At 39.6% G+C, this 22,279-nt stretch overlaps 1 protein-coding gene across 1 annotated transcript in view; it reads right to left on the minus strand.

The window, feature by feature from the left end:
- Nucleotides 1-22,279, minus strand: part of LOC124471902 (contactin-4) — a 39,194-nt gene that overhangs the window by 1,359 nt on the left and 15,556 nt on the right. The window contains exons 2-22 of the mRNA XM_047026565.1: nucleotides 18,347-18,544; nucleotides 16,207-16,333; nucleotides 14,846-15,021; nucleotides 13,790-13,885; nucleotides 11,926-12,129; nucleotides 11,231-11,333; nucleotides 10,856-11,040; nucleotides 10,170-10,312; nucleotides 9,644-9,773; nucleotides 9,187-9,337; nucleotides 7,023-7,150; nucleotides 5,727-5,899; nucleotides 5,163-5,280; nucleotides 4,378-4,536; nucleotides 3,974-4,123; nucleotides 3,127-3,197; nucleotides 2,536-2,770; nucleotides 2,297-2,412; nucleotides 1,629-1,809; nucleotides 1,036-1,148; nucleotides 97-268 (exon numbers count right to left, since the gene is read on the minus strand). Coding sequence (XP_046882521.1) covers nucleotides 97-268; nucleotides 1,036-1,148; nucleotides 1,629-1,809; nucleotides 2,297-2,412; nucleotides 2,536-2,770; nucleotides 3,127-3,197; nucleotides 3,974-4,123; nucleotides 4,378-4,536; nucleotides 5,163-5,280; nucleotides 5,727-5,899; nucleotides 7,023-7,150; nucleotides 9,187-9,337; nucleotides 9,644-9,773; nucleotides 10,170-10,312; nucleotides 10,856-11,040; nucleotides 11,231-11,333; nucleotides 11,926-12,129; nucleotides 13,790-13,885; nucleotides 14,846-15,021; nucleotides 16,207-16,333; nucleotides 18,347-18,407 — 2,992 coding nt within the window. The 5' untranslated portion in view covers nucleotides 18,408-18,544. The remainder of the gene's footprint in view (nucleotides 1-96; nucleotides 269-1,035; nucleotides 1,149-1,628; nucleotides 1,810-2,296; nucleotides 2,413-2,535; nucleotides 2,771-3,126; nucleotides 3,198-3,973; nucleotides 4,124-4,377; nucleotides 4,537-5,162; nucleotides 5,281-5,726; nucleotides 5,900-7,022; nucleotides 7,151-9,186; nucleotides 9,338-9,643; nucleotides 9,774-10,169; nucleotides 10,313-10,855; nucleotides 11,041-11,230; nucleotides 11,334-11,925; nucleotides 12,130-13,789; nucleotides 13,886-14,845; nucleotides 15,022-16,206; nucleotides 16,334-18,346; nucleotides 18,545-22,279) is intronic.

Consider the following 22,279-nt stretch of genomic DNA (forward strand, 5'->3'; position numbering starts at 1 on the left):
ACACACAGAAGTCATTAAACCTTTGTTTATACCAAACATTTGCAATGAAAAAAGGAAAAATAATAAACCGTGTGGAATATGAAAGTGAAGTCTTACTAGACATCTTTGGTATCCTGATTGGGCCACTGCTGTTGCCATCCCCTCCATCACTTGACGTCTTGATCTCAATAAGATAGATCCCCTCTCCAGAGGGGATCTGCAGCTCCACACTGGTCCTGTTGGTCTCTACCACACTGGTTCTTCCATGCCAGTTATGACGGTACACAACCTGGTGAGGGGTCACAATGGGAGCACTTTCTAAGGATCAATTTCTCATTTCATAATAATTCCACCAAGCCAAAACTACTTGAAAATGCCTTTTGATAATAGCAACATACAATTGAAAAATGCATAGTACTATTGATCTTCTGCAGTTAGTTATTTACAAGGACTATTATAAATATTAAATGATGGTGTACTAATGTAATGCTAATGCTAGTTTGGTAGTATGTGGTCGTCTGTGGCACTGCATGGCCTCTTGATGTAAGACTTCACAGACATCATGCTGCTATAGAATCATACATCCGGCCTCTATACAAAACATCCTTCCAATAGATAAAAAGTATTTTTTTGGACATACGGTACCATAAACCTATTGATATACAGTGAGATAATACATGTATCAAAATACTGTAGTTCAATGGTAAAAAAATAAGAAAAAGTGTTTGCATGTCCATTATAACTGTACATTTTCAAGAAAACTTGTTTGCTATATGACATATCACAAATATAGCAAAGAGAGAAAAAATGAATTGTACTGACATACAAACAAACAGCAGTACAACAAATCACTTGTAAAGAGTCTAACACATGTCTCTTATCACTAGAAACAGATCGATTAATTTTGAAGGGTCAGACATTTCCAATCTAATACAGGACTCCGGAGGTTTGAGGTTTATATTTCAACTGGTATGGAAGATTCATTTATTGAGCTGATAGCTTCAAAGGCTAAATTTGTTTCTGTAGTTTCATATTTTGTTACACTGACAAACTCACCTTGTATCCTGTCACTGCTGATTCATTTTTCATTGCCTTGACATGCTCCCAATTTAGAAAGATCTTGGAGTTGGTCATGTTCCACTCAATTTTCCCTGGAGGCTGGCTGGGTGCTGAAAAACATGCATTATTTTGCCATTTGATAATCAGTCCATCAGAATTCATTTAGTCAACATTTGCTGTTACAGCTGAATCACAGGTTCTTTAAAATCCCCTCTACTTTGACAAGAATGTGAAGGTCTGACTGATATCAGTCAAATGCAATAGAGACTCAACCAATACTATGGAAATAGGGGTTCTGTGTCAAGACTCCATATGATTTGGGGTAAGATGAAACCTTGCAATATTTCTTCTGTAAGAACAAGTCATTGTATACCACACAATTGGATTGATTATAAACTTATAGTCTTGAATTTAGTCTTGAAAGCTGCCTTCACAGACTTGTTATTGCACAAACCTTGCTCTGTATCACATGGTCTACGCCAGACAAACACTCAACAGCCGTTGCTCTAATGAATATTCTAGTCCCTCTTGAGAAACAAGAATAGCAAGGGAGGAAAAGGTGAAAATTGGTCTCTGAAAGTTGTACTCACGTGGCTTCTTGGTGGTGACGTTGACAGCAAGACTTGAGGGTCCTACTCCTGCACTGTTCTGGGCCCTGACTGAGATGAGATACATGGTAGTGCCTTTAAGCCCAGAGAGGAGGGCAACAGGTTCAGTGGCCCTCAGTCTGTCTGCATCACTCTCCTGTGTCCCCTCCTCCCAAAAAAGCACCTAGAACAAAGGCATGAAGGCTATTTGAGACCTCCAGCTGCATTGGAGACACCTCCAGCACAGTTGTTGTTGATTTCATTCTAGACCTAAGGACCAGAGATGGGAATGACCTTAAAAATTCACTGTAGAGGTCAGGCAACCTGGGCCGTTTGGGGGTTAAGGAACAAATGTCCTGGATCCACTGGGATTTTTGCATTGAGGATGGGTGTTTGTTGGGGAGAAAATTGATATATGATGTTCACACTTGAGAGTTTTTTTTTTATAGAACAGCACTAATGCAGCCAGGGTATTAGGGGCCTTGGGAGACTGGAACAGCTGTGAACAGAATTTTCAATCCATTTTTCAGGGTCGGAATTTTGTAGACTTTTGCCGGTGGCCGTTATATTCAAATCAACAACAGCTCCTTGTAGTGTCAATCATTATGAAGTTAAATCATATGAATTTGGTCGTTTTCCATCTAAATGTTGGTGCAGTGTTTTTTCTTTACCTCATATCCAATGACCCTGCTACTGCTGGCCCCATTGGGAATTGGTTCCCAGTACACCTCCACTTCGGAGGCAGACAGGATCCGTGCCCACACTTTGGATGGGGCCTCCGAAGGCTCTGAACACAGAGATATGATATAAAGTTAACATATGAGAAATGTTAACACTGGATGGTTCTATTCTGATTTCAACAATTGAAGAAAAACTATTTAATTTAGATCTTGACTAGAAGTAGACTAACCGTCTTCAGCAGAATACATTGATATTGTCTGGCTATATGGACCTTCTCCTCTGTTGTTGTAGACCCCAACTTTGACCTCAAACTGAGACAGGGGTGGGATTGTGTCATTCCTGTAGATGTATTTGGAGACGTCGGGTGAAGCTACCACTGTCTGGATCCAAGTGGTGGTGCCAAGTGGACGAAAAGCCACAACATATCCAAACCCCTCTCCATTCTGTAGCTCCTCTGGTATGGGCTAAGAGAGGGAGAAAATAGGCTACAATGCTTAGCTTGCAATGATAAGGAGTAAAGAAAATTATAATCTTTGCTGTGTCTATCAGGGTGTTAAGATGATAACATTACAACAGACTTTTTGTGGTTGTTAGCATACATATGTCAGACACATGCAAGACCATTTTCTCCACCTCTGCCTTTTCATTTTGATTCACACACCAACTATTTACGTAGGCAATTAGTGAAGCAAGGCAGTTCTGACTTTAATTAAACCCTCTTTAATTGAAGCCGTGTCACCGTGGAGAATTCTGTCAAAGTCTTATGCATGTTTAAATGACAGATTGGAAGGAAAACATGTCACAATGAAGTCCTTCTTACCTCCCAGACTATGACAAGTTCTCCTCTGCTTCCTCCACCTCCACTGACATTAGTTGGTGCAACTTCAGGAACTAGATGGGTAAAAACACATTCAAAGTGTGAAACACATGGAACATGACATGGTGGAGCATGTACATCCTGGAGGGAATGGAATTCTGAACACAACAGAGCTCTAATTCCAATGTATTTCAAATGAGCATTGCAGAAGACTGACTTTCTGATCAAATTGAATCTAGCTTGACACAGGCATTGCCTAGTGTGTACATTGTTGCTGCCAGTACAGTATGTCACCTCCACATGTGAGGCACTGCAGGAGCCCTACTCCCTTGTGATTTACTCAGCAAGGCAGAAGCACTCTGCTAACCCGCTCAAAATAGACACTTTCAAGTCATGGCCTTGTGGCATGCGTGGGTATTTCACATGGTTCCTGTTGATGCATATATAAATGAATTACAGTAGCCTAGGGTTCCTGAGTGCTGGTGTTCTCAGCATCTTAAGGTATTATGTGTTTTGCTCTGGTAATTCTAATCTGACATTCATTAGCATATCCAATCACTTAAACTCATCATTGAAATACAATTATCACACTCACTCTCTTCTTAAATCTGTATTATATAATTAACCTTTGAAGTGGTGTCAGTTATATTCAAATACATTTGATATTGGTTTTATCAAATGTAATAATTGATATTGTACTGTATGTATAGCCAGTGGATGAGTGGAAGGTTTTATATTGGTGCCATCCATATGGAGGATTGATCATGTAGATGACACTGATCACAAACTGAAATTACAATTTAATCCACCAACACAGGATAAGGAAGGACAGGAGTGTCCTGAACTGTACCTGCTGCTTTAGTTTGAATTATTGTGGATGGTGAGCTGGGCTCTCCGACACCCATACTGTTGATTGCCACCACCCTGAATTCGTAATCCACCCAGGGGTTCAAATCTATTACTGTTGCATGCAACATCTGTCCAGGCACAGAATCCGGAACTAGGATTAAAAGAATTTACAATTGAAATACACATTGATTTTCATCCACCAATTAAGTTACATTCACGTTGCATGACAAATTTCAGCATACATTTGTATACATTTTCGCCGTTGTTCAATTCTCCACATTAACATATAACAATTACTACACATTTCTGAAATCAAAATTTTATGACTACTGTATTGTATATAAAGTTAAGGCATTTCTATTAGAATACATTTCTGACTCTGTCTTTCTGTTAATGCTTTAGCACCTGTCTTGACAGCTTGCCAGCCTATAGAGAAGTGGGCCCTGGCTTGTACAGTGTACATAGTGATTGGGCTGTGGTTGTCAGGCCCACACTCCCAGGTGAGTGAGGCAGTGGTGTCAGTAATCTCACCCACACGCAGGCCTAGTGGGGCACCAGGGGGCCCTGAAAGACCAAGAAGCAAAGAGAAAGAAGGACACGCACTTTCGTCAGCTCTATTGTATAAACCGAATACAAGGTTATAATGTTACATGCAATGCAGGAAAGTCTGTGTGAAGCTGTTTCCCAGCAGCATATCTTAGAATGAGTGAATAACAAATATGAAAGAAGAAGTGTATTACAGTGAGTTTATTAGAAACATAAAATTGAAAATGTTTAGTTCAAAATGTTTTTGTCCCCTGTAAATATTTTGTGTTACAGTAGTGAATGACACCTTCTGAGAGTTATTTAGCAACACAGATAGCTCAGTGCCAGTGGAATGTCAATTTCAAATTTTGGAGCAGCCCACTGCTTTATAGCCAAGCCATGTTACAGGAATCCTGATCTGGCCAATCGCCTTTGGCGAGGGGGGCCTCCCTTTTTGGCGTATTTTGTGAAACCACTGTCAATCAAACTGGAGCTGGAGGAAATCATGGATGTTCTTACAAGAATTAAGGGAACTGTTTCTCAAATGTAAATTTCTTTAGTAAGGACTGAACAAAAAATATGAACAGAGACAGCTAAAGAGTAAGGTTTTCAAATATTTCTTAATGTAAAGGGCTAGAGCTGGCCTGTAAGGTTGAGACGAGTACCTCTCACAATCAAGTCTGCTGCTGCTGAGACACTGTCTACCATGGTGTGGACCATGCACACATACTTCCCAGAGTGCTTCAGCTGAATGTTCCTCACCATCAGGTCACCTGCTGTAACCTGCATGGAAAGAAAACAACTTTTCTATCCAGGCAGCAAGTAGGCGATATGCACTCATTCAACTTTTGAGCCCTCGTCAAAATAATGGTAGGAGTTAAGAACAAAGTCTACAGTACAGTTGAGAGACAGGACCAGACAGCAATTTGGAGCTGATATCAAACTCCATAAATAAAAAATAAAAAACACACATCAAGGAGCTTTTACAATAATGCTCTCTCACTGAAATGTCAGTCTTACAGAAGTAACTTTTGTGAGTTTTGCGTGCTCAAGAAATTCTGGGAATAAATACTGTAATAACACAGATTTGTAAATTTTATTCACCAGGCTACTGGGTGATTTACTCTCTGTGCTCCGGTTTCATGTCCATGGCAACATTTGAACATGTTTACATGCTTTGTGAGAGGTTTGCAAACATAAATCCGATGTTGTACTGCAACTATACATACCCCTCCAATCATCTCAAAGTGGTCCTGTCTGTTGAAATCGATGAGTTTGCCATTGAAGAACCACTTGAAGGTAGGATCCAGTGAGGAGTCCATGGACACTTCACACGGCAGAACAATGCTCTCACCCACAGTGGCGTCCAAATTCAGGGGTGGAACAGTGATCTTGGTTGGCTCTGTTACAGAACAAAGGGATGGAACAGTGATCTTGGTTGGCTCTGTTACAGAACAAAGGGGTGGAACAGTGATCTTGGTTGGCTCTGTTACAGAACAAAGGGGTGGAACAGTGATCTTGGTTGGCTTGTTACAGAACACAGGGGTGGAACAGTGATCTTGGTTGGCTCTGTTACAAAACACAGGGATGGAACAGTGATCTTGGTTGGCTCTGTTACAGAACACAGGGGTGGAACAGTGATTTTGGTTGGCTCTGTTACAGAACACAGGGGTGGAACAGTGATTTTGGTTGGCTCTGTTACAGAACACAGGGGTGGAACAGTGATCTTGGTTGGCTCTGTTTCAGAACAAAGGGGTGGACTGGTGATTTTGGTTGGCTCTGTTACAGAACAAAGGGGTGGAACAGTGATTTTGGTTGGCTTAGTTACATAACACAGGGGTGGAACAGTGATCTTGGTTGGCTTGTTACAGAACACAGGGGTGGAACAGTAATCTTGGTTGGCTCTGTTACAAAACACATGGGTGGAACAGTGATCTTGGTTGGCTCTGTTTCAGAACACAGGAGGAACATTGGAGTTTTTCTATTTATGTATGGAAGCACAGATATAATGTAGTCCTAAAAAATAAAACGAAAGTAAACATTTTCAAAGAAGAAACTTTCTTGATGTGATTAATTGACATTTAAAGTCTTTCAAAAAATAAAATAAAATGGTTGTTGAGAAATTGAGACTAAATAATTAAACAGACAGTACTACAATCACTATGTCAAATTAGAAAGAAAGAAAAAACTCTCTGAACACTTGGTTATTAAAACTGAGCCAGATTGTGAAAATGCAACAGTAGCATATTCTTAAATTAACATGCAATGACTTACTCAGGAAGTAAAGACAATTATTGAGCCAGTCCTATACATGTACATGCCAAGGATTTGTTTCACTCTGCTGTGTGAAGAATAACTCACAGCTGACAAAACCAAGGATGAGTTATGCCTCTGTCAAATCAACAGGAACATAAAACAACTATATATTTCATTATCAATTTCATGCTTGGCTTGTTTTTCCCCCCGAAAACACAGCTTTAAACCATCTGTTTAACAGGTAATGAAATCTGTGGCTGGGAAAGTACCTTTCACCACCAGTGTGCCAGTACTGCTTGACATGCCAAAGGGGTTTTTAGCGACACACGTATACCTCCCTCCATCAGATATGCTTATGTTAGAGATTCGTAGAGTGCCATCTTCCATAATGGTTCGTCTAGGAGAGAAATAACAGAAAACTACTGTTATCATATGGATTTAATATAAGTGACAGGGCTTCCTTATAATAAATACTCATGCCTCACTGTTAAACATTTGATGAATCCCGATAAGTGTTGAAGTACCTGAACAGGTATGACCTCATTTTATGTATATTTATGTAATTATGTTTTTGTCATATCAAATAGCAACTGGCTTTGCCAGGAAACTGAATTCCACATTTTGGAACAGAGCAATTATCTTAGTTCAAGCAGAACAGATTTGCTGTAGGGTTGGTGTGATATTAAAAGCACAAAAGATTGAATGTGTATATTAATAGGATACACAGCGGGATAGTAAGGCCAATGAGGATGGCAAAAGAGGAAGAGTGATACATCGTAAAGAGATGATTCCATTCAAATGAAATCTCTACCTACAGCCTCATCATTGTACAATGTGTGGGAGATGTTATCAACACAATGAAAGCCATTTCCAAAATGTAATGAAAGAAGATATGAATATAGAACCATCAGACTTGAAACATGCTGTCAGGACTGAGTGAAGAACCAAGGAATGTGGAGGCACACTACTAGGCAGGCACGTGACTAAGATACTAAGTTGAGAAGACAGCTCTTTGTTATTATTTTATTGTCAACACTATTGATTTGCAGCATTTCCCTGTTAGTTCTGCCAGTGGGTTCTGTTTTGTGAATCTGCCAGTGGAAGTTTGTAAACAGGCTGAATTAGAAAGGGCCTTGTATTTTTATGAAAAAGTAACATATTGAAAATCGTCACACTGAAAGTTTGAGGGAATTTCTAAATGTTGGAGGCCTAGGTACAAGCAAATATAAGCACATTCATAAAGTATGTTAACAAAATGACCTTCTGTGACCTTCTGATTTGGTAAACCAAACAAAAAAATCTAACAGTTCCAATATAGCTGCTAATAATAAATACATTCACTTTGCTTCAGCTCATACCCAGGGACCAAGTCTGACTTCAGTGCTGTGTGCAGATTTATTGACAAATGATCAAACATTGAGTGATGGAAGCACGCTGAGAACATGACTTGAAGGGGCAATGAGCTGAAAAACAAATAAAAACATAAAGAACTATCTGCTTTGCGAACAAAGTCTGTTCCATGGCATGCATTTCTTTTCTCGTCATGAGCACTGCCTGTGTAATCACTTCTTTCTCCTTCTCCCAGTGACCGTAGTGTGAAACACGATAACTAATCAATTTCACCGCTTACATGTTGAGGCAGGTCCAGTGAGTTACAGAAAGACTATGAAAATGTGGCAGCACGTATTGATGTGAACTAAAGCCCTAAAACACGTATCTCCCCAGGAGTTCTGTTTACACTTCATGTCACACAATTATTTAACCAAATTCATAGATGCAAAATTAAAACAACATATGGGACAGTGTTACAGAAATATTGTACATTAATAAACAAGTTCCCAGCTTCGCTCTCTATCCTCCACCAACCTCTCCCCGGTTTGTTATCAAAGTAAAACTTGCTATTCTGACGCCTATGTATGTAAAAACTTGTACAGAACTAAAAATACTGGACAAGGGCAGGCGAGGGGATCAAATGTTTTTTACTGGAAAATCATGGGAAAAACCTGGTTCAACCTCTTTTGTTATACAACCGCTCTTTCTCTAACTGATCATTTAACAATTCAAACTTTGCACTAACTTGGTAATGCATTTGTATGTGTAGATCTGAGGCATAAACCTCAGAACTGTTAATTTTATCACTGATAGTGACTATATTTATCATTGATGCTACGTTGCTCTCTCACTCTTTGTCGTTCTACTGATTTATCTCTATTTCTCTTTTCTTCTATTATACACAGATAGTTTAACAATGGTAAAACCAAAGGCTTACAAAAACACTTGCACCAAAAAATTGCAACCTTCCCATGACATCTAAAGTTCCCTTGAGTAGAGATATAAATAATGATGAGCCCAGGAGAGTAACTTGGCCACAGGAGGAGGCCCCTTTAACATGTACTATCAATGGCATGAGCAGTGATGCGTAACACACTGTACCTCTCGCTGTCCTTCAGGAACTCGCCTCCTCTCCGCCAGGAGATGGCCGCCCTGGGGGACGCACGAGGATGACACTCGATGATCACCTCGCCCCCTCTCCGGATCAGCAGGGACTTCTTCACAGGACTCTTGGAGAAGTCCGGTGGAGAGGCTGACAAACAAACCTTGGCTAAGTCATTTGGTCCCAAACAGGAAGTTACATCAGCTCTCAGCCAAATGATCTAACACATTGTCAGTAGTATTTTTTTAAATATATATATACCTTTCTTAACAAGGTGGTCATGTAACATATAGCTCAATGGGTGCTCAATGTGCTTTTGTTCTTGATTTTACAGACTACATTTCCAGACATTCGTTCCTATTACAGTTATCTGAAGTTGTATGTTTTGGCCCATTCCATGCCTTGACCTCTGACTTCATCATTTGTAAAGAAGAGAAAACAAACACACATGCTTACCTACAACCTTCAGCTCAGCACTAGCATAAATGACCCCGTGGTCATTCTCTGCCAGACACTGATACATTCCAGAGTCTGTGAGGCTGATCCTGGATATGGACAATCTTCCTTCTTCTACAAGTATTCTGCCCTAGTGACAAAACCATACATGATGTGACAAATGAGTGATAAAGCTATAAAGTAGCTTTTCCGGCTGCAATTCGAAACCTACGAGAATCTATTTCAAAACTAATGAAGGAGAAGCTTTCACTTGTTCAAGTGTACATTTACCCAAACAAAAATCCATCTGTCGGTGTATGCATAAGTAAAATGGATATCATCTTTCTGATGATTATAACCTTTCCAGGAAAGATTGTTTGGGGGAGCCTTTTTTACCAATAATAAATGGCTTAGTGTTTGATCTTGTGTCTTTGATCTGATATCAAAAAGGGTCTTGAGATGTGTAAAACAGTTTTTTGTAAGCAATGTCCCACAATGTATAATATACCACATTTGACATCTTAAATACAATGTCAGCCCCTTTCACCTCTGTTGCAAGGGCACTCCCATTCTTCAGCCATCTGTACTTAGGTTTTGGTTTTCCACTGGCCTTGCACTCCCACAGTAGATTAGCCTCTATGGCCATATGAGCATCTCTCAATGTTTGCATCCAGTGTAGATGGTCAACATCTGGGGAGTTAGAAACATGGATCTTTATTGAAAAGCATAGAAACAGTTTGTTTATACAGATTGTGTCCACAAAATTGTCTTGGCGTACATCGGTCTGGCCTAAATGTTAGGATAGCACGAGGGAGCGTAATGGCCAGGCATGGAAATAGTCTTATTTTACTTCCATCACAAACTAATAGCAGCATTCTAAATGGCAAGGGATAACTTTAATGTAATAATAACATAACAAATAGATATGATAATACTTTCTTCCAAGTACTTTTTTTTTACCCAAAGACATGACTTCAAATTCAATGTTATATTTATATATAACTTGACCATTGTCTCTAAACTTTGTGATCATTTATAAGCATTTTTTGAAAATTGTGTGAAATGTAAACTGAATGGCAGAATCTTTGAGTTAAAAAACAAGTTTTATTATATGCACATATTATATTATATGCATATATAACGTTTTGTTGCAGTCAATATAAAGAGTAGCCTGAAATACAAAAAAAAGAAGAACATGGAATATCAGTATTTTAGTAAAGGTGAAGACCTTACTTTGGAACAAAAGTTGTCCTTTGGCAACACTTCTTCCTCTAGAGTTCTCTGCTGTGCACTCGTATAGACCAGCATCCTCTGGGCGGAAATATGGAATTTCCAGAACCCCGTTGGAATGGTTAATTTTGATCTTGCCAGGGAGGGGATTCCCATCGGCTCTCCTCCATGTAATGGAAGGCACTGGGCTGTGGAGGTAGGACACGGGCGGTCACATAGACCACATGCTCTCACTGATTCTTATTAAGACATTGGTTGTCAGGCTGCTCTGAGGCATGGGGGATGCCTGGCCAATTTACTGACAGTTCACAGATCGCATACATTATATTCCGTTATGCAGAGAAGAGCACAAAGTTAAGTTACCAAACCAAAACTTACTTTCCCAAGGCAAAGCATTCCAGTTTTACTGATGACCCTTTGGTAACATGTAGAGTTTCTGGGAACTGAACCTCAATTTTTGGTTCATACTCTCCCATAATAGCTGCAAAAGGAGATACATATGTAAAACACAAGACAGGGATTTGTATTGTCATATAAATCATGTAAATGCAAGAGCTCTGGCATAGTGCTGGTACAAAGTGTGACTATCCTGCATGATGATGTAGCTTACAACATCACTTAGTTAAGAGGTTCAGTGAGTTTGAATCACATACAATCTCAGTTTCAACTTCAATTGTAGGTAGTACACATACTGTAACGTGGTAAAAACATTTTAAGCAAACATCCTGGAGAAAGAAACTGCATACATGTGTGCTTCTGTGTGTGCGTGTGTAAGAGTGTGTGTGTGAGTGAATATATATATACTGTGTGTGTGTGCTTGTGTGTTCATAGTATTGTGTGAGTGTACTTAGCAATTGTGGATATGCAAATATATTCCTTCATGCGGAGAGAGAGGGCTTTTCAGACACACAGTGTTGAGATTGTAGAAACTGCAGAGCCGGGCTCCTGAGCAGCAGCAAAACAAATAGTGTCACACTCAAGACAACTGATTTATCTCCTTAGCACTCCCTGCCTGCTGCAACAGAAGCTAGTTTAGCACCCGGGGTAAATAAGAAGCAGCCGAGCATGCTCACCATCCAGGCGCAGCACGACGGGGGTTGGCGAGCTGTACACAGTGGAGTTGGTCATCATGTTCCTCACCACACACGTGTAGTTCCCCACGTCGGAGGCCTCCACCTTGGCTATGTACAAGTTCCCTGTATGCTGGGAGACGAAACGACGAGTGTCCTGCTGCAGGAAGCTGGGCCGTCCGTTGAAAATCCAAGAATATTTGATCTCTGTGAAAGAATAGAGCAGCAGAAAACTGCCAGTAAGTTACAACTATAGTATTATAAATTTCAGCAATGGAAAAAGCAGGAACACTGCATTGGCTTCTGTCTCTTCGTTATAATAGATTTCATTTTGAGGGCACCTGACGTAAAATAATACCAGATCAAAAATAACAAGTAACACATCTCCCTCCCACTCACATTAAAAGGGGTCAATGCAAGAAGGTTTTGCTGATGACATAGACAGTGGAGTAATTTATTACTTGAAAAACCCTTTGTCCACATTATTGTGACAACGCTTTACTCCTAATGAAAAAGAGAGCGGGAGAGAGAGAGAGAGAGAGAGAGAGAGGGAAAGACAGAGAGAGGCAGAGAGGTATGTCTAAAGACATCAATGTCAAATTAAGATCTACTTATTAAAGGGGCAGGCCGAGGGAGGGAAGGAGAGGCTAGAGTATTACCCTCTGTGATCAGGAACATATTACATCCTGCAGTCAGCCTTTTGACTAGGTAGTCAGTTAAAAAGTCCCACTTGCTTCCTTTAGGGAAACAGTGAATAAAAATCATTATAGTGAAAGTCAGGGCAGACACTGACAGACCTTTCATGATTAGGGACTATTACTGAGTGGTTCTGCTTGAGGGTAGCGGTCTCACAGCAACAGAGGACAAGTAGGCACAAAATTTAACAATGAACACTAAATTTTTGAGCACCTACCTACTGATTTCTTAAAGTGGCCTCCCATATCAGGTCTTCAATGTAACTACACAGTATTTTACTTTTTCTTTAAGCATCATCAAGTACCAACATCAGAAAAACTGAGCTGAGTTATGTCTAAACCCCCCCCCCCTCCCAAATAAAAAACCTATGTTAGTACAATGGATTTTCTTTGAAATATACCTTCAGAAAGCTGTAACCAAACTCTCATCAAATGAGTCTCGTCTATTTGGAGAAAAAAGTTAAATAAATACTTGGAGGCATTTGGGGGGAAAGTGGGCAAATGTGTGCAGTTTGAATCCCTTGTGGACATTGATTCAGTTAGAAACAGTGAGTGGAGAACTGGTAGTGCGCTGGCGTGAAATTGTGCTGGTGGCGCAGAGTGGCTGCAGGAGTATGGGGCACTTTGAGGGTCTGCTAATCAGCTGCACACAGACACACGCAGACTCACAGCTGTGCCATGGGATAAACGCCCTCCCTCCCCCCCCGCCCAACCAGGCACCAGGAGTCTTTATTACCCACCGATAGGCTGCCCACATAGAGAGGAGAGGAATGTAGAGCACTGAAGGCTTAACAGATGACAGCGTGGTCACAGGTCACATGCAGGGAAAAGTAAGCTTCGAGCCATTAAGAGTGTGGCTATGAACTATGGATGTGAATGAGGAAGGGGGGGGGGGGTCAGGTGTGGGGGTAATGGGGAGGGATCCAATAGGCACCATCATAGATGAGTACCCTATCCCACAGGAGGGGGGGGAGGGAATAAAAGGAGGAGAGGGAAAATAATGCGTCAAATTGTGGGACTAAAGAGTGCTGAGTGGAAGAGGAAGGTATGAAAACAAAAAAGCGTGCCGCTGTTGTAGAGAGATAACGATTATGAGAGTAAAGAACAATAGCTAGAGGGCGATAGTGAAGCTGCAGACAATGTGAGAAAGGTAAGATACTTTTGTAGTGTACCTCCATTATGGGGTGGTGGGCCACATAGCAGAACTACAGCTTGCCCATTTCTCACTGACACTGTATTCCTTGGCTTCCTGCTGAAATTCTGTAAATCTGCGGGGATGTAAAAACAACAGAGAACTTTAAGGTTCCAATAGTTAATCTGACTCTGCTGAAAGGTAAGGTTCAGCAGGGAGCATTTCATTTTGCATGTTATTTTCCTCAGTTTAAAATGCCAAAACATTCAAGTTCCCCGCTGACAGAACAGACACACGTGAACTGAGAACAGGTGAGCATTGAATGCCGCTCACCGATCAAGGCCACTTCCACTTTCATTAAATACTGCTGCTGTTCAAACAGCACCAGATATCCATCCCTTTGGAAATACCAGGCAAATCCCAAGAGAGGGCAGGCAAATATCTAATCTTATTGAAAAGCTTAGAATCTTCCCAAGTATATAATCCTATAATATTAAGTGGTCAGCAGTGAAGTAAATGCACAATAATAAATAATACAATAAAAGAGAATAATAATTGTAATAGAAATCTGTTGATTTATCAATCACAAAAATGAAGTGGTAACCATTCAAATTATTTTGCAGTTAAACAGTTCTCTAACAGTCCTTTTTCATGTGGAAGCCTCTACATATGGGGCTCCATTAACATGACTGAAATTGCATAATAATGGCAGAAAATGTGTTTCACAGTTTATCTGAATAAGACCCAGCTGGTGTTGATGTTCTCTAGATTATGTGATTTCATCAGTGTACACTGTGTAAGTGCAAAATGATTCTAAGATGCAGAATAACAATACACTAATCACTAATGCGTTATCAAATCTATTGTGAACCCACTTAATGCTTATTGCCGAGATGGTAATTACCCACACTAACGTCTGTCGCCAAATGAAAACATGCCTCTGTTAAAAAGAAAAAAAGAAAAAACACTTTTGTTTCAAAAAATATATTTTCTTGAACTGCAATCAATTATTTATCAAATCACAGACACAAAGTCTCAGTTGCAGTATCCTGCAACATACTTCATCCAGTGAACTGAATTGAAATGAGGGACTCACAAGCAAACTGTACATTGGCCTCCCTGCTGAGGATGGTTCCAAATGTGTTTGTAGCTATACACTGGTAAACACCACCATGATGGGCAGCATGAGGGCTAGTGATCAACAAGTTGCCTTCCACCAGTTTATAGTTAGAGTCCCCGTCGGTGTTGATGTCTCTGCCATCAACTCTCCACCTGTTGAGTGATATACAAACCATATGTCATTCAGAAAGCATGCAGAAGCATATTAATATTGTACCTTCCCTCTGTTGACACATTCTGAGCCACCTCAAGAAAGTTAAAAGGAATATAGAAATATGATCTAAAGGAAAGTTGAACCCTCCTGTTATGTTGGAAATGTAAAGATACTGTCACACATGACATTGTGCCCACTGAGACCTTGGGTCAAGTCTACCACAACTCTAATTCCCTCGTTCCTCTCATGGGCACTACCAGCTGGTTTTCTTGTGTAGACATGTACATTCCAGGCATAACTGGTGACATGACACCCATATTTATATTGACTGAAAGCATAGGGGCCTTTGAACTTGACCAGCCATTCGTCCACAGTATCTTCAGACCCATGATCAAACTAATTGGGCAATCAATTCACCTGCAAGTAACACACAACCCTAAAGACTGCAAGTTTGTCCCTCTCGCGAAATGCTGGGCGTATGTCACGGTTATGAAAGAAAACTTTCCTAGAGAATAATGAAAAGTCTGGAGTGACAGGGTTACATGAAATATAGCTCGGCCTTTCTCTTTGTCCCACAAATTCATTTCTGGACTTGTATGCTCCATCTAGAATCAACAGTCCCATGTATGCATACAAATGTGTCTCATTTATAGTCTGCCACTTGTCTCCAAACACAAGTTTCCCTTCCAAGTTTGACATCTCAAGTATGATTTTCTCTATGGACCATGGTATGAATATTTCAAATACAGACTTGATGTCTTGGGCGTGTGAAATGTGGACAGGGTTCTGGGCAAGCCCTACCATACTACCGGCAAAAGAATGTTATGAAAATGTCCCGCCCATCCCACAATCTCCCCTATGATAACATTCATTGATGTGCTTGATAAAGCTACATCAGAGTTCCAAACCTACAGTCATTACTTTTGATTATTTGTGGAAAAAGAAAGAAACAATGCAACTTCTGTACTCTTAACAGTTATTTTGTACAGTAAAATAAATATATTTAACAATTACCAACTTGGTCACTTTTGGTTGTATAGGTTCATGCACCCAATGTTGATGATATAATGAAATGCATTGCTGAAACAGTTAAATAGTCGTTTAGAGTTATCAGAGTCTGAATCGGGTCAAAACAGACCCTAACATAACAGAAGGGTTAAGGAAGTTTAAGGAAAAGCACTTACTGATATACTGGAGGTGGGTTTCCCTTGGCTTTGCAATTGAGGAACACCTTGTTGTCTTCAGATCTCAAAGGAAAAATAATGTCACTCGGTTCTTGAGTAAAGACAGGGCCATGACGTGTATTTCTCTCTGTAAAAGAGCACAATCACCTTTTTTTGTAGTGCACTGTAGCTCTGTATTTCACAAACAAAATATTTAATTGAAATTGTGTAAAATGAGCATTTCAGGAATTGCACTCTACTATAATCAAGATATTATTTTAAGACTGTAGGTGAGGTAGTGAGATGTTATAATTGCACTGCAGTATTACTATGTTTGTACACCATATATCAATCAGCTACAACTGATCTAAATGTTTTTGTTGCAATATATATTTAAGTGATTGCAAAGCTATTTTTATTTTTATTCACCACACCTGTTACCTGAGATGTGGTTACTTTGAGGTGTAGCTAGTAAAGACAGACTGTTTCTTGATTTGGGTTAGCGAAATACTTTATAACTATGCACTTCAGATCATTGATTTTCTGCTTTTCTATATATATCAAAACCATTAAATATGTGTAATGGCACTATGCAGAGCACAGAAGCTTTTCCAATACATACTTTGTATCCAATACATACTTTGCACACCTAATTCACAACAAACTTGGAGAATCAAATACGGATGTTTTCTAACTCTGAACTGAACCAGATGCTTGTTTTGGCATGTCCATGATATGCATGGCAGCACTATCAGGTCTGTTGTTTTAGTTCTCTCCTGCCAAAATACCAATACTCCAGAGTAATTACTCAATGTTGCAGTAATTACTTATTGAAATGTAGCATTTCTTCAATGAGAGTCCCCTCCTCCCTGTTCCCTGAGCTAATTGCAAGCCTTGTTGAGACATGTTTGTCCTCGATGGCTTCAATCGGTTTAATTTTTCCTTTGAAAATCACCTACGTTTTTTTTTACTCTGAGGATGAAATTCATTTTTACAGGTCTCTCACCTTGACGAGGACAAAGAAAGGCACTCCCTCTCGTATCATCATCATTCTAATGAGAGTGGGAGATCTCTTAGCCTCAGGTGAGGGCCTCCTTTCGAGGCCTCTAAGGGAGGTGCTTCATTTTTTACCCTCATCTCAATGTCCTTTAGATTAAACAAATTAATGAACCTTTTATAGCTGGGCTATTCGTCCTGGGAGATGCAAAGGGCTACAGAGAAGCAATATGCAGTCAAACCTCCATCCCTCTCAACATACAACATGGCCATATAGGTCCTCCTTATGCTCCACCCAGTAAACTTAAAAGGTGTTTACACATGTAGATGTAATTTTCCTCCACAGAGGAATAGAGCTTTAACTAAAGTCAAATTCATTGGTTTATTTTAATTATGTTTTTGCAGTTATATGCCCTACAGAAACTGCTGACTTAAGATGAAATACTAAATCAATGGAAATGGAACCGTAAATAACACTACAATGGACGTCTACTCCATATACTGTATACATTTAAATACATTTGTCTGATGGCTTGTAAACATTGGGCCTGACAATAATTTACACATGTCAACTTTAAATTCCAAGTTTAAATGCATTGGCTATAATATCCAAAAGAAACATACAGTAGGCTTAGGATAGTCTTACAGTACAGCACTAGCATTAGGGTCACTAAGGTGTAAAGAATGGATTATATCCTTATTCAGGGTAGATATTATGGACCTGTGTGCTGGTGTGTGAAGTGAATTTGCTTTCCTATGATAAGAGGAGATATGATATTTGATGGGGATTGTTTCCCAATGTAAGAATTTGAAAGAATTAGAATGAGCCATGTCATGGTGTACATTTGTTGTTTTAAGTGAGATTACAGAAACGTGCACGTCACATTATAAAATGTGTTTTTCTATACCTGTATAGAGAAGTTTGTTGAACTTTTATATGTGATGGTGCATGTGATGGCTTCATGGTGATACAGAGCAACGGATGACTCACATATCGTAGTGCTGCTGGTTACCCTTAGCAGCATGACACCTGTTTTAAAATGGCATAATCCTCTTTGAGGAGAAAATCATAAAACAGACATGCATAAAAGAGAGCTGAACTCTCCTCGATAGTGGAGTATGCAGATCAGGTGTGGTATCAAAGGCAACTTTGGGGACATCTTACCAGCCAGGCACTCTTTGAGTGACAGAAGGATTAACAGTTCCCATGGCAACAACATCTTCATTTTCCAAGGTCAACCACTTTCTTTTTGCCCATCCAATTTTCTGAGAAGAGAAACTATTTCTTGTGTAAATTTTCCGTCTTTGACTCTAGAAAGAGAGAGAGAGCTAGAAAGAGAGAGGGACAGCCAGAAAAAAAATACTGGGAGAGAAAGACAGAGTAAGAGAGATTACAAGAAAGAGAGAACAATCATTTGCTGTGTATACCAAGCCAGAACAAAATAAACAACAAAACTGGGCTGGAACTTGAACAAAATCAGTGAGACATTAATAATGCATTCACCCAAATAAGCTGAGCTGAGATCCCCAGCCTGAGGGGCAGCTACCAGCTGATCCAGAGGAGCTGATATTTAGTGTACATTCTGCTGCTACAATATCTCCCAGGAGAAAGTCAGGAGAGGAGGAGAGTTAAAAGAGACTCCCCGCCTACAGCAGCAACAGATGAGCACAGTCTTGTGCCAAAGGCAATGTTTAGATATAGCTAAAACTATTGGTTCAAGACATTTAAACAGGGAAAACGTGTGATAACTTTGCAAATCTGTTCATTCTTCCCTCCACATATTTCATTGAGCAAGATAACAGAAGACATATGATGGGAGACAGATTTTTTGAAGGGCAGAGGATATAGCAGCACGGTAAGACAAACTGTATGCAATTAACCTGGCACATATAGAGAGAACCAGAGTGAGCAATTCATTTGCTAGTGAGGCATTCAATCCACTTCAAATCAGAACAGACATCCTAACTGCAGTGTGAATCATGAGAGGAAACCATTAGTGCTATGAATTCTAAAAGCTAAGACATAAAGCTCCATAGAGGTCATTTGCAGTAATATTTATTCACTCTTATTGTAGGATTAATGAACCTATGAGCATCCTTCACTTTAGTAGAGTTATGTCTAACTCACACGAATAATGTTATCCCTCTCGATTACGTTACATCATATTCTCAATAAAAACTTGCTATTCCAAACTAAACAGATCGTGATGTATGCTTCCTCCCAGACAGGCAAAAATGTCCCCATTAACAGGTTTTACTCAATAAATTACAAAAGATGAAGTTGAAAGAAAACCCCATTAATATCCATTCTTAGGAACATCCTTGTACATTATTTTTTTTTACTATAAGTAATATTACTTTGCTGGCATTTGTTTGAAAGTTGAAATACTGTTGAGTACTAATCAAAATGGGAAGGATATTATTGTACAGATGAAATGAGAGATTGAATGAGATGAGATTTATATACTTTCTATTATCTATTCTGTGGGAAAAAGAATCCTAACTTTCAGCACTTTATCTTCTCAGTCATTTATTGATTTGGTTTCCGTTTTTTAACCTTCTGCCTTTTTGTTTGTCATTCTGCCTATAAAGTGAGGGTTAGAGTCTCTATCAAGTATGGAAGGATAAGTCAATAACAGGACATTTGGTTGATGTTTTCCCTTATGAGACTTACAGGGATGATATATTTCTGTCATGGATGGAAAACTGATGCTGAAACAATATCCATCTAACAATAGATGGAACTCTCTTTTGACCTATTCTAACACCCCTGGGACGGTGACAGTTGGAGGGTTTTCTTCTAAATCCACACTCTAGCGGTAGTCATTTGAAATGGTATACAACATTTGCCACTTAACAAGACATTAAAATCAAACATATAATTAAAAGTTCAATGATTATAAGTCTTGTCTAAGTCAGGTTGTGAATAAATCCACAAAGATTTTGAGGGCACAAGAAATAATCCTTTATGGAAAAACACATGATACTTGCAAGACAGATATTTAAATGATTCCTGATCTTAAAATAGACTGTGAGAGCTTCTCACTTTGCGATGACTGTTGCACAGTGCTGTGCCGTGTTATGAATGAGATTCAACACTTTAGCTGCACATACTGCATGCTAGGCACTACAGCAGTGCTTAGAAGGTTGTGTGTCAGATTTATCAGAAAAGCAACATGCAGTAGGATGTAGGAAGTCCTCCTGACATTTCAGACTTACTGTATTAGACAAAGGGCTCTGAAGTGTATAGGGACACCACAGAAATCATGGAAGGTAGGCTCATCTGAAGTTTTTGTTCTAAATGTTCACATTCCAAACATAAGATTTTGTAATGTAAAAAAGTAAAAGAATATGTTAAAGATAGCCAGATAGTACTTTTTTACAAAAGAGCCCTAGGTCATTTTGAACCCTTATCAGATGTACTATGTAACTAATAATTTATCTAATTTGCAAAAGTAGATGTAATACAGTAAAAGTCAAAGAAGTATGTACGTGAGTTGTGGCATTAATCTCACAATACCTATGGCATTAACACTCACTGAGGAATCATGGCTATTTATGGATACTTAGTAGATTACAAAGACAGGGGAACTATTGCAGTCCATTGCAGAGGTTGTCTTACAAGCCCCTGAAGCCTTAAGTCATTAGTGTCCCTGTTCAGTCAGATGATCGATGCTAATTTATGGTTGCTGCAGTCAGCTGTCCAGTTTTACTTTCAAGCTTATCAACTTAGTTTTGTCTCCCAACGGTACCATGTCCACTCCCTCTGTCATTCAAAATCAGACTTGTGAAGGACGGTTTGCATTTGCCCACAGACAGTCCTTTGATTATTCTCAGTGTCAACCCCACATTCCCGTAAGGTAAGGGTGAGATAGCTGGCGCTGTTCCTCTATCAGATAGCACTGCTCTGTTTTAATGATGCATAGGTCCTGGGCATCCTTGGGGACAATGTGTTTCTTGGTCACAGTCCAGAAATTTAAAGTAGTTGCTCATGATCCCCATGATTAATTTATATACCCCAGAAAAAATACAATGGTAATAATTCTTGTGCCCAGCGGACAGTGGTCACAGGTGTTGGAAATACCAAGTGGGATGAAACCGAGCTAATGGTGCCTGGAAGGGAAACGATCTGTCAGGGATAATCCCTAATAACACTGTGGCATAGATAATGCTCTTCCCCCTCTCGATGGTCTATGATATTGAGATAGCTGCAGAGGAATGTGAGTTATGGATATTGACACAAATAAACGTATGCATCTTGACTATTTACTGGTGTAATGTTTATTAGTGATTAACAGCCCACTGTGGAATATCAGAACTAGGAGAACCAGCAGACTTAGTGATCTCTGGTGAGCGGTGTTCTACTTCATTAGCTTCTGAGTAATTGGCTAAGCATGTGACCAATGAAATTAACATTGACAGCCTGCCGAGAGTTAATTAAGGCATGTTTTGGAGCACAACATGGTAAATACAACCAGTTAATTGCATCAGATAGTCTTTTTCTTAGGGCAAAGTTTGATGCAGAGGTTAAAATACAAAGAAATCCAGACCAGCTATGTGTTCTGACTTTGTCTTTATGGAGTTGTAACTAATATACCTTTTACGGTAGATGTAAATCAGTATACTTATCAAATATAAACAAGTGGTGTCTGTTCCCTTGCATACATTCATGATCTAATCACAGCTCGCCTCTCTCAACATTCCTGTAAGTCTAGTGATCTCAAGTTACAGGCCCTCCGTATCTAGTCCTGAGGGAACGAGACCCACACTAACACTGATGTCTCTGGCTGCCGCCTTCTGCCTTGTGAAACAGGTACTATGAGATGAGGGGAGAATATTGGTTTGGACAGTACAACTCAACCAATCTGGGACACTGAAAAGGTAACACACCGCATTATCAAGCAAAAGAGGTTCACATCAGGAATTAAGTTGTTGAAACAAGCCAGAATTAATTTTTGCTCTGTACTGTGATCAGATCAGTCTGTAGGTCATACCCATTCGATGTGTTGAGTGAAACATTGCTAATCAGTATCAGGACAGTAAATTCATGTTCTCACAGAGCACTTGAGACAGCACTCAAGGGCATCTAGATATTATA

This window comes from Hypomesus transpacificus, chromosome 9 (genome assembly GCF_021917145.1).
Source record: "Hypomesus transpacificus isolate Combined female chromosome 9, fHypTra1, whole genome shotgun sequence".
Taxonomy (NCBI): Eukaryota; Metazoa; Chordata; class Actinopteri; order Osmeriformes; family Osmeridae; genus Hypomesus; species Hypomesus transpacificus.